At 34.4% G+C, this 17,020-nt stretch overlaps 2 protein-coding genes across 2 annotated transcripts; both read right to left on the bottom strand.

The window, feature by feature from the left end:
• Positions 1-5,325: 5,325 nt before the first annotated feature.
• Positions 5,326-6,123, bottom strand: LOC120212261 (transmembrane protein 87A-like). The gene is made up of 2 exons (XM_039210629.1): positions 5,627-6,123; positions 5,326-5,502 (listed from the first exon to the last, which is right to left on the bottom strand). Exons 1-2 carry the CDS (start codon positions 5,867-5,869, stop codon positions 5,326-5,328), a joined length of 420 nt encoding a protein of 139 aa, XP_039066560.1. The 5' UTR covers positions 5,870-6,123.
• Positions 6,124-15,332: 9,209 nt separating this feature from the next.
• On the bottom strand, positions 15,333-16,736 carry LOC120212290 (vacuolar protein sorting-associated protein 45 homolog). Its single transcript, XM_039210651.1, has 3 exons — positions 16,136-16,736; positions 15,613-15,744; positions 15,333-15,527 (listed from the first exon to the last, which is right to left on the bottom strand). Exons 1-3 carry the CDS (start codon positions 16,294-16,296, stop codon positions 15,452-15,454), a joined length of 369 nt encoding a protein of 122 aa, XP_039066582.1. The 5' UTR covers positions 16,297-16,736; the 3' UTR covers positions 15,333-15,451.
• Positions 16,737-17,020: the final 284 nt, after the last annotated feature.

Raw genomic sequence — 17,020 nt, 5'->3', positions numbered from 1 at the left:
ACAAATTTTATTTAACCTAATTAAGCTAAGGGTTAATTAAGGTTTTTTCTAGCTTAAAGTGTTAAATTATGAAAATTAAGGAACCTAGAGTCACAAACCTAGAAGTTTAGGTTCTAATATTAGTCATATTTTATTTTTAAACCAATTATTGAATCGAATAACCGAGATTGTCTCTTGAGCATTATAAAAGAGACGACTCGAATTATTCCCTAAATTAAGAGGACTATATTGAAATCTAGTGAAAAGTGGAGGCTCCGTTTAACATATTTAATTATGTCAATATTAAAGCTCTAATTGAAGTTTGGGGACTAAAAAGGTCATGATCTTAACACGAGTTCTAAAAGACTAAAAGAATAAGGACCTAAATCAATAATTTCTAAAGTTGATGACTAATTAATAAACCAAAAATAACCTAATTGTTATCTAAATTAGCCAATTAAAAAGGGTCTAAGGCTAAAGTTTCTCTTTTTATTTTTTTATATTGGTAATTAATAAATTTTAAAAGAGTCGAGCAATCGGTTCGAGTAATCAGGCATCTTATGCGAAAACTTGACTCGAATTGCTCCCTAATTAATAACCAATGTATCATCCTAATTTTTAAGTCCGATTCTAGTTCTAACCTAAGAAAACGCGCTAAAGGTAGGGGGACTAAAACACGATTTCCCCCATGTTAGCTCTATATTTATTACGTTGTTTTTTAATTTCATTTCAACCGAAGTTTAGAAAAGAAAGGAAAAAAAAACCTCAAAACGCTCACCCTTTCCCTCGACCGACAGTAGGCTGACCAGCTAGAATCCTATTTAGTCGCCGTCCGGCCTTCGAAAAACCCAAAATGCTTTGAAAACCTCACCGAACCTAAATATAACCCCTAGGACCTAGTTTAGGGCTAAAACCACCGAAAAACAATCCTAAACGACCCAAAAATCGATCAAACCCTTCGGCTCCCTCTGAAATCCGATGACACTCCCTGACTCAGGTACGACCCCGATCTAGTATATATATATTTTTTTGTATTTTCACTGTAAGAAAAAAGGGGTTGGTTGTTTAGCCTAGAATATTACATGCATGTTTCTTTCTGTTTTTTTTCTGAGACCTAAGGTGGGTTTCAACCCTAAAAACCGCTATTCATTCTAAAAAATGAAGCTAAAAAGATTCGAAAGAAAGAGCTGAGAGTGGTAAAAAAATAAAAAATAGAATGCTTCGAAAAAAGGAAATAACAAAAACCTTGAAATTGTATTGCTTTCAAAAATAGCAGGTTACAATGTTTTTTTTGAAAAACTAACCCTTACACTGTTTTTTGTTTGGGTTTTATACCCATTACAAGGGAAAATTAAATCATTGCAATGTTGTTATCTTGCTTTGTGTCTTCTGCAGGTAGTGGAGAACTGGAGTGGTGGCGTGCACATGTGGCTTTTCTTCGGTTGGGATAGAGATCGACAACAATCGGATATGGGATTAAGGGCGGCTACAATAAGGTTAGGTTAGACTCAGGTTAGGTTAGGTTTTGGGCCACGGGTCGGGTCTTTGGGTATGGGTTTTATTTTGTAAAGGGTCTGGGGCTTGAGGCTTGGGTTTGGTTTGATTTGGGGTTTAATTTGGATTTGTAAATGGGCCTGAGTTTTCGTTTTTTTCTGGACATGTAAGGGTGGTTTGAATAATATTTATAATATGGATATAATAATAATTATTATATAGGTAGGTTGAAAAATGGTGATTACACCATGCAATCATACTATCTAAAAAATATACAATCTTGCAAATCTTTGAAGAGAATAATCTGTATGAATGAGGAGAAAATGAACAGACTTAATCAATTGATCAATAATATCCTAAACATTATAATCCAAATTTTTGAGTTAATACTTTAGTATTGACCTAAGTCATGACTTGATCAATTAGTATATAAAATTAAATTCATTAATCAATATTTGGGCCTAATCGAGTGAGAATTGGGCTATATTACTTGAAAAGATGAGATTTTTAAATTTAGATTAAATATGAATAAACCATAAGTGTAATTTAACCATTGAAAAAAAATCAAAGTTGATTTTCATTCAGTGGTTGCATGTTGGACATAGGTTATAGGGAAAAGGCTCGAATGGGTGATATAATCTTTTTCCCCTAGGTCATTTTCTTTCCTCTGCCTTCTTTATTCTTCTCTCCATTATCCAAAATCTTGAACATTTGATGAGAAAATAATTAACTTGGTGAATCTAAGAAATAATCATGGTTGGAAGGTAAGATCATCCTAATCATCCTTAGAGATTAAAGAAAAGATCATCATTTCTTTATGAGAGTGTTATGAAGCTAGTTGAAGGGTTTAAAAGGGTTTTTGGAGGAAAGAGCCCAATCAATGAGTTTTAACTGGTTTTATGTTGTAAATTTGTAGCTGGTACTACCTTTTATTAATCTTTTATTTGTTATATGAATTCTTGGTTGTTGGATTAGTTAAAGAGGTTGAAGAGCCCTCTAAAGCAAAAGAAAATGAAAAGAAAAATTAAGACTTGTATAATTTATTTTCAAATGTTTATGATGATCATTAAAATAAGCTTAATGATCTTAGAACATCTTTTAACAAAGTTGGAACAAAAAATGTTGAAAAATGAGAAAAATCAAGAATCAAATATGGTGAAAATAACTTTAATTACAACAAATATAGAGGCCCATAAAGGACCTCGAATGGAAAATTTGTTAAGAGTATATAGATCCTCAAATGACTTGGGTACTAAGGACAAGAATATCCTATAAAAATGCATACCTAATGGGACAAGATTATTGGGAATTAATGCATATAGACTTAAAAAAATTGGGTATAAAAATTAGAATTTAAATATGTTTTTAGAAGAGAAAAAACATTACTACATACACAAAATGCAAGTTAATACTCATGGTACTTTAATAGTGGATACTCATCCACTCAAGATATTTGATCGATGACAAGAGTCATTTCATGAAATAAATCTAAAAAAGGAATAGTGTCATTTGGTGACAATTCAAAAGATCATATTGGAGGAATAAGTTATATTGATAATAATTTTTCCATTCTTATTGAGGATGTTCTTTATGTCAACAATATAAAGCATAATCTTTTAAGTATAAATCAATTGTTTGATAAAAGGATATTATGTCATATTTAAATTTAATGGTTGTAAAATTGTTGATATTGCATCAAACATGATTATGTTTGTTAGTATTAAGATATATAATATTTACATGATGCATCTTGATGATATAAATATTTTTTATGTATGCATGGTAGCGAAAGATAATATGATTTCTGGTTACGACATAATAATTTTGGACATGATAACATGTGCATATTTCATACACTTGTTAAAAGCGATGTTATAAGAAGTTTGTTTAATAATTGATCTTGATAAAATTTGAGATGCACACATTAAAAGAAAACACAAATGGATTTCTTTTAAATCAATTAATGATATAACAACAGGTATTAAAATCAATTCATATAAATTTTTTGGGGCCTATTAAAACCACTAACTTGAGTGAAAAACAAATATATATGCTTTGATTGATGGCTACTCTAATTTTAATTGAGTTCTTTTCTTAAGCCCAAAAGATAAGGTTTTAGAAAAATTCATCATATTTTAAAAATAAATCAAATTAATAAAAGTTTACTCAATTTTAAGTGTTAGGAGTGACCATAGAACATAGTTTTAAAATCTTAGTTTTGCGACCCTAATAATATTAGCCATAATTTTTCAACATCTAGAATCACTCAATAAATAGAGTTTGGATAGAACCAAAAAACACTTTAGAAAAAATCACTATAATCATACTTTATGAAAATAATTTATTAAAATATTTTTAGGTGAAAATCACAAACATTACATGCTATAGAATAACGATTATTTTAATTTTAAAAAAACCTCATTTCAAATTTTAAAAATAAAACTCTAATATTAGATATTTTTATCATTTTGAATGTAAGTGTTTTATGTTAAACAATGAAAAATGAAGCCTTAAAAAGATTGATTAAAAAAATGAATAAAGTATTTTTTTTGGTTATGTAAACTTTAAACCTTATCATGTATAAAAGACATTTAAGAGCAAAAGATTTTATTCACTGGCTGAAGATTCAATATCCCCCAAAAAAATGTTTTTAAGATTCCACTAATTTTTCGAGTACTATGATGAAAATTTTCTATATATGAAAAAGAATAAATAACTTATGATTAATCTATTTGTAGTTTGTAACCAGTCAAAGTTTATGGTGAATTACTTGTGGATTAAGGTTATGACTTGAATAATTTATTTCACCAATCTCACAAGTCTCATATTAGTAATCTATGGTCTATTAATATCATCTTTGCTGAGACATATAGCCCTAATATACAATATCTCTCCTCGTAAGATTGAAGCCTTAAAAAAACTCGTTCACAAGTAGGGCTGTAAATGAGACGAGACAGATCGCGAGCTACTCGAGATCGACTCGGTCAAGGCTCGATAAATACTCGGATCGAATGAACTCGACTCGAGCTAGAGCTCGACTCGAGTTCTTAATGAGCCGAAACGAGCTACTCGATATTCGACTCGAAAAGCTCGTGAGCAGCTCGAAAAAATGTTATATTATAATTTTAGATTTTTTAAAATTAAATTATTAAAAATATAATAAAAATATACTATTGATAATTATAAAATTTTAAAAATATATTAAAAATTCTATAATTCAACTACCCTCAAAATTTAATTAATGTCTTTACAATGAGCCCTAAACCTTAACCATAAACAATAAATCTTAAACTATAAACCCTAAACTCTAAATCATAAACCCTAAATCATACTTACCTTATAAATCAATACCAAGTCGATTAATTAATGTCTAAACCTTAAACCCTAAATTATAAACCCTAAAAACTAAACCCTAAAACATAAACCATAAACCCTAAATCTGATTATGTGATAGAGGTTAAATTATGCACATGAGGGTAACATACAAATTATGCAAAATTATGTTATGTGACTCCTAAATAAATCAATCGCATACTTATACATAAACATATCAACATGCAAAATAAATATACCGATTGAAAGATAAAAGCTATGATCAATAAGAAATAAGCAGTTAAAATAAAGTTGTCTCGATTGAAAGATTGTTTTTTTGAAATGAAGGTGACAATGAGCTTATATTATCATGTAACCATTTGAGAAGTTACTAAATGTTATTAGTGATACGAGTATAAGATATAATATATATATATATAAAATTGATAAAAATACAAAATATTATTATTTTATTTTTTCTAGTTTGACACTAAATATTATTACTATTTCAGTTTTTCACATTACTCTGTCTCATACTTCCTATTCTAAAGATGCAAGATTGCATAATGCTTTATTCGAAAGCAGCTGAAAGATAGCATCGAAAATAATGGATTCGACTACCTCGTAACACGTCCAACCCACTGATACGATAACGGCTACTACCAGTGCATTTGTGAACTTCCTGTATATTTCCAGTTTTACCATCATCCTTCTAGCCTGTTGCACCAATATACCATTGCTAAACTTTCATTATAGAATTTCAAAAGATGAGATAAACTCAATAATCGAATGCATGTATGAATACTGCAATTATTTGAAACAGTTGAAGAAGAAAACATACCTGAAGTTTATTTAAAGTTGCAGAGAGGGAAGTAAATATCCAAAGAATGAAGAAGGCATCTAAGATTGCGACGGGAAGAACCAAAAACAGTCTCGCCTTTCCCGAAAGATCACTCACTGCACCGGCATTTTCCACCAGTTCAAGAGCTTCGGATGCCAGAAAGAAGGTTACTCCAACCATGATTACATTCGAAGTAAGCCCACCGAGGGTCGGCCTCATGACACCGTAACCCATGGAAACCATCAAAATAATAATCCGTGAAATTGTACGTTTGATAGTACCGAAGGTAACAGCCCACACGGTGATGCCGACAGGCCTGAATACACCCTCACACAATTATCAGCTCCGCAAGAAGCAAGCTGGAGGCTTCTGCAATTTTCATTCTTCTCATGGTTCTTCCACGCCAAACGGTTAACTGCAGAAACATGGCACATGAAAGGATCGAGCTGGATGATCGGAGCAGCGTTCACACTTGGCGTTGAAATGCTGTCATCGCCTCTTTCGACATGAAGGCTCCAAATTTCAAGGAGTCCAGTTTCCATTCCAACTGCAAGAAGACCGTGATTTCTTTGTCGGTCGAGACCAACCCAAGACAGGGCATTGAGCTGCTGTTGAACGGCGGTAAAGTCAGAAGCTGTTGAACTGTAGATGTTTTCTCCACCCCCCAAATCTTCACCGTGTGGATTGAAAGATTAGAACCACCATTCTCAACCTGTTGTACGCTACTATGTTTTCTTGACTCTAGGAGTGTTTGGGTGGTGAGAAAATATGTGAAAGAGAAGGCTTTTTGACGTGAAAAAAACAGGGGAAGAAGACGAGGAGAAAGTTGTAGAGTTGTGAATTGAAAACAATCCCACATCGGTAGTGAATAGAGAGAGAATCTTTGAGTCTATTATAAAAGGCAAGGGATACGCAGGTTTAAAACAATCCACGAGCTTGAATCGAGTTTAAATTCTTGAGTTTCAATTGAGTTTGAATTGAGTTTGAATTGAGTTTGAATCGAGTTTGAATTTCAAGTTTTAATCGATCTCTTGAAATTTTTTTAGTTGAGTTTTAATTGAGCTTGAGACTCAAAGTTTAGTTGATCTCTTGAATTTATTTTTGAGTTCGAGCCTTTTCGAGTTCGAGTCGAGTTTTATTATTTTCTTTCGAGTTCGAGACGAGTTTGAAAATTTTAAGTTCGCGAGTTTTCGAGTCGAGTTTACATAAAATGTTTTTGAGTTCGAGTCGAGTTCGACAATATTCAAGCTCGACTTGGCTCGTTTACACTCCTATTCACAAGCACTATAAATCCTATGACATGTCCATTGTAACTGAAACAGAGCTAATAATCAAATGCTCATTTTATATCACGAAAATGGCTATTTACATTATCATATCATCACAAAACTTTTATTAATATCAGATAAAGCATTTAGCTCAATTTATATATCAAACTATTTACATTATCATATCATCACAAAACTTTTATTAATATCAGATAAAGCATTTAGCTCAATTTATATATCAAACATGACAATTAGCATAATTTCATAAATATATCACAATTTACATATTACACAAAAGTTCTAATATGCTTGGATGTAAAAAATTCATCAAATTTTGATAACAAAAGACATCATACTTTACCTTATCAAATAACATATTAGTCAAATTGCTTAAACAGAGTCGAAATCACAATTTAAAGATTTCATACACAATACCAACACAAATCGAAATCACAATTACGTATAAAATGTAAATACAAACTTAATTTTGACTACACTAACATAATATGGGCTTATAATATTATTTGGATTGGTAAGTTTTTCGATTAACTACAATTTTCTTATTTCCTTAAAGATGTCAGTAATTTCTTACTCTTCCAAAACATAAAAATCACAAAACAAAAACATATTAATATACTAAAATCAATATCAATGTCTAGAGTAAACATATATGAACCCTAACATTGTTTTAGGTTTTGAAGAAATCTTACTGAACTTGAAGCTAAAGACTGGTGGTATAAAATGATATATTATTTATTATGTTATCTAAATTTAAGTTTGATATCTGAAATCGTTTAAGAAATCTGGAATTTTTTGAATTCTCTCGCTCAATTCATTAAGTGTTCATCAATGATGATGAAAGATTGAAAAAGATGAAACAAGTAGACAATCTTTCCCTCAATTCGATGAGAAAAAATAGAAATATTTTAGTATTTTTCCTACAAAAACACTTTTTTTTTAATTTAAAGTCCATTACTATAAAATGACTAAATCACCAATTTCAATTTTCTATAACACCAGTTTTTTGACACGACCATTATTTTCCATCAATTACCACATATATTAGGCTTTTGGAATAAATGTCATGCGATTCCTCCTATTTTGTTTCCTTTACGATTAAATCCTTAAACTTTTAATTGTCATTTTTCAGTTTTCAATTGAACCACAAATTGAACTATAATTTAATCTAACAAACTTAGTCGATTTATATACATTTTCCAATAATTTAAATGAATATGTTAATCTGCGGCGGATAATGGCAAGGATGGCAGACGATCGGGATCGTAAATTAGGTGGCAAGATGAGTGAAGGTTGCACGACGATGAATGAGGAGGGTGCCGAAATACAGTCAACAACTGGTTGGTGAGTAAAGAAAGCTAAAGGGGGTGCAGCTAGGGTTTTTGGAGGAAAGCTAAAATAAATCGTACATTATCTAAGGAAGAGATGGTATAGAGATTGTTGACATATATTCTTGTTAGGAAAATAAACCGAGTACAAGTAATTTCCCTATAACCAGATTAGTGAGAATGCGAAAATAAAAGCGGAAAAATAATACCCGAAAAATTGATAATAGAGTTCAGCCAATTGTGCTTACGTCTCCGGGCTGCTGCAGATCTTTTACTAAGAGAGAAAATTTACAGGTGTTTACAAAACACTCACTACTCACAAGAAATCTCTCTAGTATAGGAAGAAAGAAATGTTTTGGGATGATTTTGAAGCTAAATGGGTAAGGGTATTTATAGTAGAAACTTAGGGACTAATCTTTGAAAATACCCTAAAGTGCAATGACTAAAGTGAATTTACCCATTCCTATTTTCAACAAACATCTACCAAAATTTTACCAAACTTTGAAAAACATTTTTCAAAGAAACATTTACCAAACTTTGAAAAAAACATTTTCCAAAGTTGGTTGCCAAACTTTGAAACTTTTAACAATCTCCCACTTGAAGACTGATTTTAATATGTCTTCACACCTCGATCAATGCAGCAGCATGTCTGGTCTTGTTATTCTAGCATGCCAACTGAAGTTGAACACAACTTCAGTTTGTCCGTAGTCACCGTCTTTGTCAACATGTCTGCCGGATTTTGAGCTCCACTAATCTTTTCAAGTTTCAAAATCCCATCTTCCAGAAGAGACCGGATAAAATGATATCTCAATTGTATGTGCTTTGTCCTAGAATGAAAAGACGGATTCTTTGCTAGATGGATAGCACTTTGACTGTCGCAATACAAGATATTGTTTTCTTGTTTCTTGCCTAACTCTTCCAAGAAACTTTGGAGCCAAACCATCTCCTTGCTGGCTTCCGTAATAGCGACATATTCTGCTTCAGTTGTGGAGAGAGCAACTATCTTCTGTAGTTGAGAAATCCAACTCACTGCAGTTCCTCCTAGAGTATAGACATACCCTGTAGTGCTCCTTCTGATGTCGACATTTCCGGCTAAGTCAGCATCTACATAGCCTGTCAGTATCATATCTCCACCTTTGAAACAAAGTGCTTTGTTTGTGGTACCCCGAAGATATCTGAGGATCCATTTGACTGCTTCCCAGTGTACCTTGCCCGGATTATTCATGTACCTGCTAACAGCTCCCACTGCATGAGCAATATCTGGTCTGGTACAAACCATAGCATACATCAGACTTCCAATTGCTGAGGCATACGGCACCTTCACCATGTGTGCACGTTCTTCCTCCGTCTTTGGTGATTGGTCTTTGGAGAGTCTGAAATGAACACCTAAAGGTGTACTTACTGGTTTAGCATCTTGCATGTTGAACTTGGAGAGTACTTTGTTGATGTACTCAGCCTGTGATAACATCAAAGTCCCCTACTTTGTGTCTCTCTTGATCCTCATCCCAAGAATCTGCTTTGCAGTGCCCAGATCCTTCATAGCGAACTGCTTCGACAATTTTTGCTTCAAGTGTATAATCTCTTGTATGTCTGAGCCTGCAACGAGCATGTCATCAACGTACAATAATAAAATAATGAAGCTGTTGTCGAACCTCTTGATGTAGCAACAATGATCTGCTTGGCATCTGATAAAACCACTGCTACTCATGAAGCTATCGAACTTCTTATACCACTGTCTAGGAGCTTGTTTTAAACCATACAAGCTCTTCTTCAACCTGCATACCAGGTTTTTCTTGTCTGCCTCTATGAAGCCTTCTGGCTGCCTCATATAGATTTCTTCCTCCAAATCACCATGAAGAAAAGCTGTCTTTACATCTAACTGCTCAAGATGTAAATTCTCTGCAGCTACAATTTTCAACACCAGTCTGATTGTAGACAATTTTACGACTGGAGAGAAAATTTCATTGTAGTCAATACCTTCTTTTTGCTGAAAGCCTTTGACAACCAATCTTGCTTTGTAGCGTTTGCTCCCATCGTGCTCTTCTTTGATCCTGTAAATCCACTTGTTGTGGAGCGCTTTCTTGCCTGGTGGTAATTCAGCTAATTCCCATGTCTGATTTGACATAAGCGAGTCCATCTCATCTTTCATGGAAAACTCCCACTTGACTGAATCCTCCACTTGCATTGCTTCATCATAGCACTCTGGTTCACCATTGTCAGTCAGCAACAAGTAGTGTAAAGAAGGAGAATATCGTTGGGTTGGTTTAGGAATTCTGGAGGAGCGTCTCAGTTCTGGTGTGCCTGGTTCTTCTTGAACTGCTTCAGGATTGATCTGAACATCATTTCCAGAAATCTCCTCGAACTCAGCAAATTCCTTTGTTTCAGCTTCGGTATTACTTGATTCTGCGGTTGACTTATCTTTGTAAATCACATTTTCATTGAAAATGACGTCTCTGCTTCTGATGATCTTTCGATTTTCGTAGTCCCAAAACCGGTAACCGAACTCATCACCACCGTAACCAACAAAGACGCATTTGTTGGACTTGGCATCAAGTTTACTTCTTTCAGCAGAGTTTATGTGTACATAAGAAATACAACCAAACACTCTTAAGTATGAAAGGTTTATGTCTTTCTTGCTCCAAGCTTCCTCTGGTATTCCGCCATCCAAAGGAACTGAGGGCCCACGGTTGATCAAGTAAGCTGCAGTGTTGATAGCTTCAGCCCATAGAAATTTGGGCAATCCGGCATGTATCCTCATGCTTCTGGCACGTTCATTCAGAGTTCTGTTCATGCGCTCTGCTATGCCATTCTGCTGCGGTGTTATGGGAACTGTTGTCTCCATCTTGATCCCATTGTTTTCGCATAAATCTCTGAATCTACTGTCTCTGTATTCTCCTCCATTGTCAGACCTCAACCGCTTGACTTTCAAACCAGTCTCATTTTCCACCATGGCCTTCCATTTTCTGAAGGTATCAAAGACTTCTGATTTCTTCTTCAGAAAATAAACCCACACCTTCCTTGTTGAATCATCGATGAAGGTGACATAATATAGTGAGCCTGCAAGAGATGGAACAGGGGATGGTCCCCATACATCAGTATGAACCAATTCTAACCTTTCTGCCTTGGGAGTCTTGCCAATCTTTGTAAAACTGACTTTCTTTTGTTTTCCAAAGATGCAATCCTCGCATAGTCCGACATCTACATTCTTTAGATCCGGCAGCTTCCCTTTTGACAGAAGTATCTTCATTCCTTTCTCGCTCATATGGCCAAGCCTTTGGTGCCATAGGTTTGATTTTCCATCAGCATCTGCTACTGCAATGATATTCTCTAAATTTGAGGTTACATAGAGAGTACCGGTCTTCTTACCACGAGCAATGACGAGTGCTCCTTTGGTAATCTTCCATTCACAGCCTGAAAAAGTTGTACTATATCCTTCTCCATCAAGCTGCCCAACAGAAATCAGATTTCTTTTGAGGCCAGGAATATGTCTCACTCCTGTCAGCTTCCAGGTGGTCTGGTTTGGCAGCTTTAGTCGGATGTCTCCTTTTCCGACAATCTTCAAGGTTTCATCATCAGCTAGATGAACCTTCCCAAAATCACCACTGACATAGTTCTCCATGATTTCTCGGCATGGGGTGGAGTGGAAAGATGCCCCTGAATCCAAGATCCATGATTCAATCGGATTGTTGACGCTTAAAATCATGGCATCACCTGTCTCCTCCGTCATGTTGGCAGATTTCTGTGCGCCGGTATTTTTCTTCGGTGCTCGGCAATCTCTTTTGAAGTGACCCTTTTTGCCGCAATTATAACATGTAAAATCTTTATTTCCTGTTCTTGATTTGCCCCTTCTAGATTTTGATCTGCCACGATTTGAATTTCTTTCTGAAGATCTCCCTCTAGACTCCGTGTGTAAGGCTGAGGAGGTTGATGCTTCACCCGATTCTCTTTGTCGAATTTCTTCACTCAATACCAGATCCCGAACATCGTCGAATTTTAATTTGCTGTTTCCCGACGAACTGCTGACTGCTGTAACAGTAGCATTCCAACTGTCTGGTAGAGATGATAAGAGAATTAAAGCTCGAACTTCATCATCGAACTCAATTTCCACTGAACTCAACTGGGTTGTGATTGTGTTGAGTTCATTTAGGTGTTGTGCCACCGATGCCCCTTCCGCCATCCGCAAATTGAATAATCGCCTCATCAAATGAACTTTGTTTGAGGCCGATGGCTTCTCGTACATACTGGAGAGAGCCGCCATAAGACCTGCCGTGGTCTTTTCCTTTGCTATGTTAAAAGCAACATTGCGGGATAACGTCAGTCGGATAACTCCGAGGGCTTGTCTGTCGAGAAGAGCCCAATCTTCATCCTTCATGCCCTCTGGTTGCTTTCCTGAGAGAGGTTGATATAGATTTTTCTGGTACAAAAAAATCTTCAATCTGTATCTTCCAAAAGCCAAAGTCCGCACCATCGAACTTTTCAATTTTCACCTTCCCTTCGTCTGCAGCCATCGCTCCCACTCGAATCTGGCTTCGTTTGGATCGTTTCTGACAATTCTTGCGAATCACCGTGTATTAGAACACCACCGTCGACAAACTCGTATCGCCGACCGAATTTCACTATTCACGAAATTCACTATTCATGTGAATAGTAATGAATAGTAACCTCGCAGAAAATTTGACAAAATTCACAACCAAAAGCTCTGATTACCAGTTGTTAGGAAAATAAACCGAGTACAAGTAATTTCCCTATAACCAGATTAGTGAGAATGCGAAAATAAAAGCGGAAAAATAATACCCGAAAATTGATAACAAAGTTCAGCCAATTGTGCTTACGTCTCCGGGCTGCTGCAGATCTTTTACTAAGAGAGAAAATTTACAAGTGTTTACAAAACACTCACTACTCACAAGAAAGCTCTCTAGTATAGGAAGAAAGAAATGTTTTGGGATGATTTTGAAGCTAAATGGGTAAGGGTATTTATAGTAGAAACTTAGGGACTAATCTTTGAAAATACCCTAAAGTGCAATGACTAAAGTGAATTTACCCATTCCTATTTTCAACAAACATCTACCAAAATTTTACCAAACTTTGAAAAACATTTTTTCAAAGAAACATTTACCAAACTTTGAAAAAAAACATTTTCCAAAGTTGGTTGCCAAACTTTGAAACTTTTAACAATTCTAAAATCTCGCATTTCCCCGGTAATGTAAGATAAACCTAATGGCCTTTAGAGTTAACATTACTATTCCTTATCTCTAAAAAGAAGGAAATGCACCATATATATTCATTGGTGCAAATTAGGGGCGTTCAAAGTTATATTTTAACCACATTAATCGATTAAGCCGAAGTTATTTTCGATTAATTGGTCGATTAACGATTAAATATTTTTTTTCAAACTATTATTAAATATTTAATATATTATTTAGCCTTAGGAGTGTTTAAATTTTGGTTTTTTAAACGAATTAACCGACCGAATTAACCGAATCAACCAAAAATATTAAATATTTGATATATAATATATAATATATAATATATATTATTTATAAATATCGGTTAATTTAGTTAACTGACCAATTAATCAAACTTTGTTCGGTCCAGTTAAATTTTTTTTAAAAAAATTTCAATTCGATTAACGGTTAAAAGGGAAAAATTTTCGCTTAATGAATTTTTAGAAGTTTGTTTCTACCGGTTAATCAAATTAACTGTTTGGAACACCGCCTAGGTGCAATCTTGGCAAATACTAATGGGAAAAGCAAGGAGCTGAGAGGACTTTCTGCATTGATACTAGCACCGAACTTGCTTTGATTCTTTCCTTTTTATACATCATGGTGCTCAATATTTTGACCCCCTCAAGGATCAGTAGATATTGCGTAAGTTATCAAAACATTGCATGTAATAATTAAGGATAATTATCGAGTCTATCGCGAGTTAGACAGTGCTTAACTCGTGTTCGTTAAAAAATTTTATTGTTCGATTCGACTTGCTACTTGTTGAGCTCATTAAAATTTTACTCGACTCGTTCTCATTAAAAAAATTTATTGTTCAACTCGTTGCTCGTTCAGTTCACCAAAATTTTTGGATAGGATAATCAAGATTGAGTTTTGGGTGTAATAAATTAATAATTAATAATTTAATATTTTTCTTATTGTTTATTAAAAATTAATATATTAAAAAATTAGTAGTAATTGCTAATTACTAATTTAACATCTTTATTATTATTCATTAACAAATTAGTAATTATTATTTAGACTTTTTTTAATGCAATAATTTTAAGCTAACTACTAAAAAATTGTAAAAAACAATAATAAACTCTTCACGAACTTATCAAGTCTAGTTGAATCTTGTTTGACTTAACTCGTTAAGATCTCGAGTTGAGTCAACCTAAATCGAACATTAACTGAATTTTAACCTAATTAAATTCGAATAACTCGCACGTTGTTCGACTCAGTAACCATCCTTAGTCATTTTGAGAGTGCTGCGACTGTTGAATCATGGTACAATACCCGGTGCGTTCACTTTAGTAATATAGCATGTGATCAAATGATTCTAATTAATAATTATGTTTCTTCTGATGTTGTGATATTTAAAATGGAAACGATTCAAAATTTTGGAATTTCATATAGAAATATCTTATGTTTTACTATTGATAATATTAAAAATCTTTTTTCTAAAGAAAAAAAATGAAGGTTAAAAAACTAGAACTATAGCTTCTATTTTGACAATCATATGAGAATACAAATACATGGATGAATACTTGATGCATCAATGAGATGGTACACAGTAACTGAAAACAAAACAAAAAATTGAATACAAAATTACAAAATACATGTAGACGAATATAAGGGTTAGCCAATAATATTACCTTCCACATTTACTTTGCAATGCCGAACAGGGATGGACCTAGGCGGGGACGGGTGGAGGCAATCACTCCCTTAAAAATTTAAAATAATCGTATGTTTTAGATTTCTTGTATATGTATTTTTCATTGAAAATATGTTTTTGTCCCCTAGAATTGTATAAGTTCAAGTCCATCACCAGAATTTTATAACTTCAAGTTACTTCCCTAACATAAATCATGTGTTTGTCCATGATGTTGAACCTCGAACCATGTTGTACCCAATGAGCTGATTTCTCGAGTCTCGCCTTTTCATAACTCTGCCAATCATCTCAACTGAATCCTTTTCCACAAATGCTTATTTACATGCTTCTCAGTCTCAACCGATGTTTGGACTTACACAACATTGGCGTTTGTTCGAGCTCCTCTGGGCTTCTTCTAAATCCTTCAGAAACCTGTATTTTTACTCCGAACACGAGTGCTGGTTAGGCGAAGTTCAGCTCTTGTTAAACCAACATCTACTCTATTTACAAAGCCGACCTCTTAGAGTTGAGAACCACGGTTCCACCAAGTAGAAAACGGATTCCAGAACTGCTGGCATTTAGCTGAGCAACGGAACGTGACTCCTCATAAGTTGTTCCACCAACAATGAATATAACTACCTCCTGTGGCCTGATATTTAGATGGAGCAAGCATCACTGAGTTTACTAATTTTATCTTTGTTTGTGTTTATCATTAATAACATAATCTTAGACAAGGGAAAGTTTTCCTAAAATTGTTATGAATCAACATAGTTCTACCCAGAATGAGTGGTCTACAAAAGAATGCCCTCAAGCATTTGTGACATCGTGTGATGCAACAGGTAATGCCAGTTCTAGGGCTGCAAATGAGCCAAGCTGAATGTGCTTCAGCTCGGTTGGTGGTTACTCAAATCTCAGCCAGAAAAGAACTAAATATGCAAGCTCAAATGCCAAGGGGCATCCACTATACAGTTATTCCGTAAACAGAGATCAACGGCAAACTTTCTCGAAATAGTTGGAAAGCTTTACTAATAGTAACAAACCTGCCCTGCTGAAAATGATTTCCAACGTATGGGTAGTCCACATCTCTCAGCCGGCCGGTGCTGGGTGTAGACATTCTCAACCCCCTAGAAGAAAAATTTGAAAATAATCTATAAGCAAACGATGGAAGAATCTGCAAACAAATATGTAAAACCTTTTCCATCAGACCTCTAGTCCACGAGCCATGTTGCGAGCAATATTTAGAAAATCACGATTTCCATAAAGATCACCGGTGCGCTTATCAAGCTCTGCTTGCTTTAGGAGAAATTGGACAAGCTGTTCCACAATTGGCAACAAATTATAACCAATTTCCCTAATTAAATGACAACAAGAATAGAAGAATAATTCTGAAAAACAAGACTGCTGACTGATTCAGCATCACACAGAGAATTAACCAAAGAGTAGTGACGGAATGCGTAGCATATAAAACAGATATGCCGACAAAAAGAATGTTTAATCAGATAACTAGATTGCCAGAAGAGATGTCTGTTTGAAAAAATCAATATGATTGATTAACATTAAATTCTGGTTAAGGATGGTAACCCACAAACAACTTTAAAAATGGACATGGACGTCCACAGGAAAAGATGATAAATAGAATGACAATGACACAGGAATTCCAAGCAAAAGAATTTGCATGTTCGTTACGTTACCCCAGGATTGTACGTGGCTGATCGAGATGCTAGTTTGTTAAATAGCTGCATCAATTAGACAGGGCTCTCCTTCTCATAGCGCAAAGCATACAACATAAATAGACGAAGTCGATCAATATCAGATATGCTTTCATTGTTTAAAAGATTGGTCACTGCCTGCAAAAAATCATGTAAAATTAGGGTAGTCAGAGATTGACAAGTGCATCATGAATTTAAAATTTTATTCCGAGATCA

The sequence above is a fragment of the Hibiscus syriacus genome, unplaced genomic scaffold, assembly GCF_006381635.1.
Source record: "Hibiscus syriacus cultivar Baekdansim isolate YM2019G1 unplaced genomic scaffold, ASM638163v2 tig00110009_pilon, whole genome shotgun sequence".
Classification (NCBI taxonomy): domain Eukaryota; kingdom Viridiplantae; phylum Streptophyta; class Magnoliopsida; order Malvales; family Malvaceae; genus Hibiscus; species Hibiscus syriacus.
The sequence above is the reverse complement of the archived record's forward strand: the minus strand, read 5'-3'. Positions and strand labels throughout refer to the sequence as shown.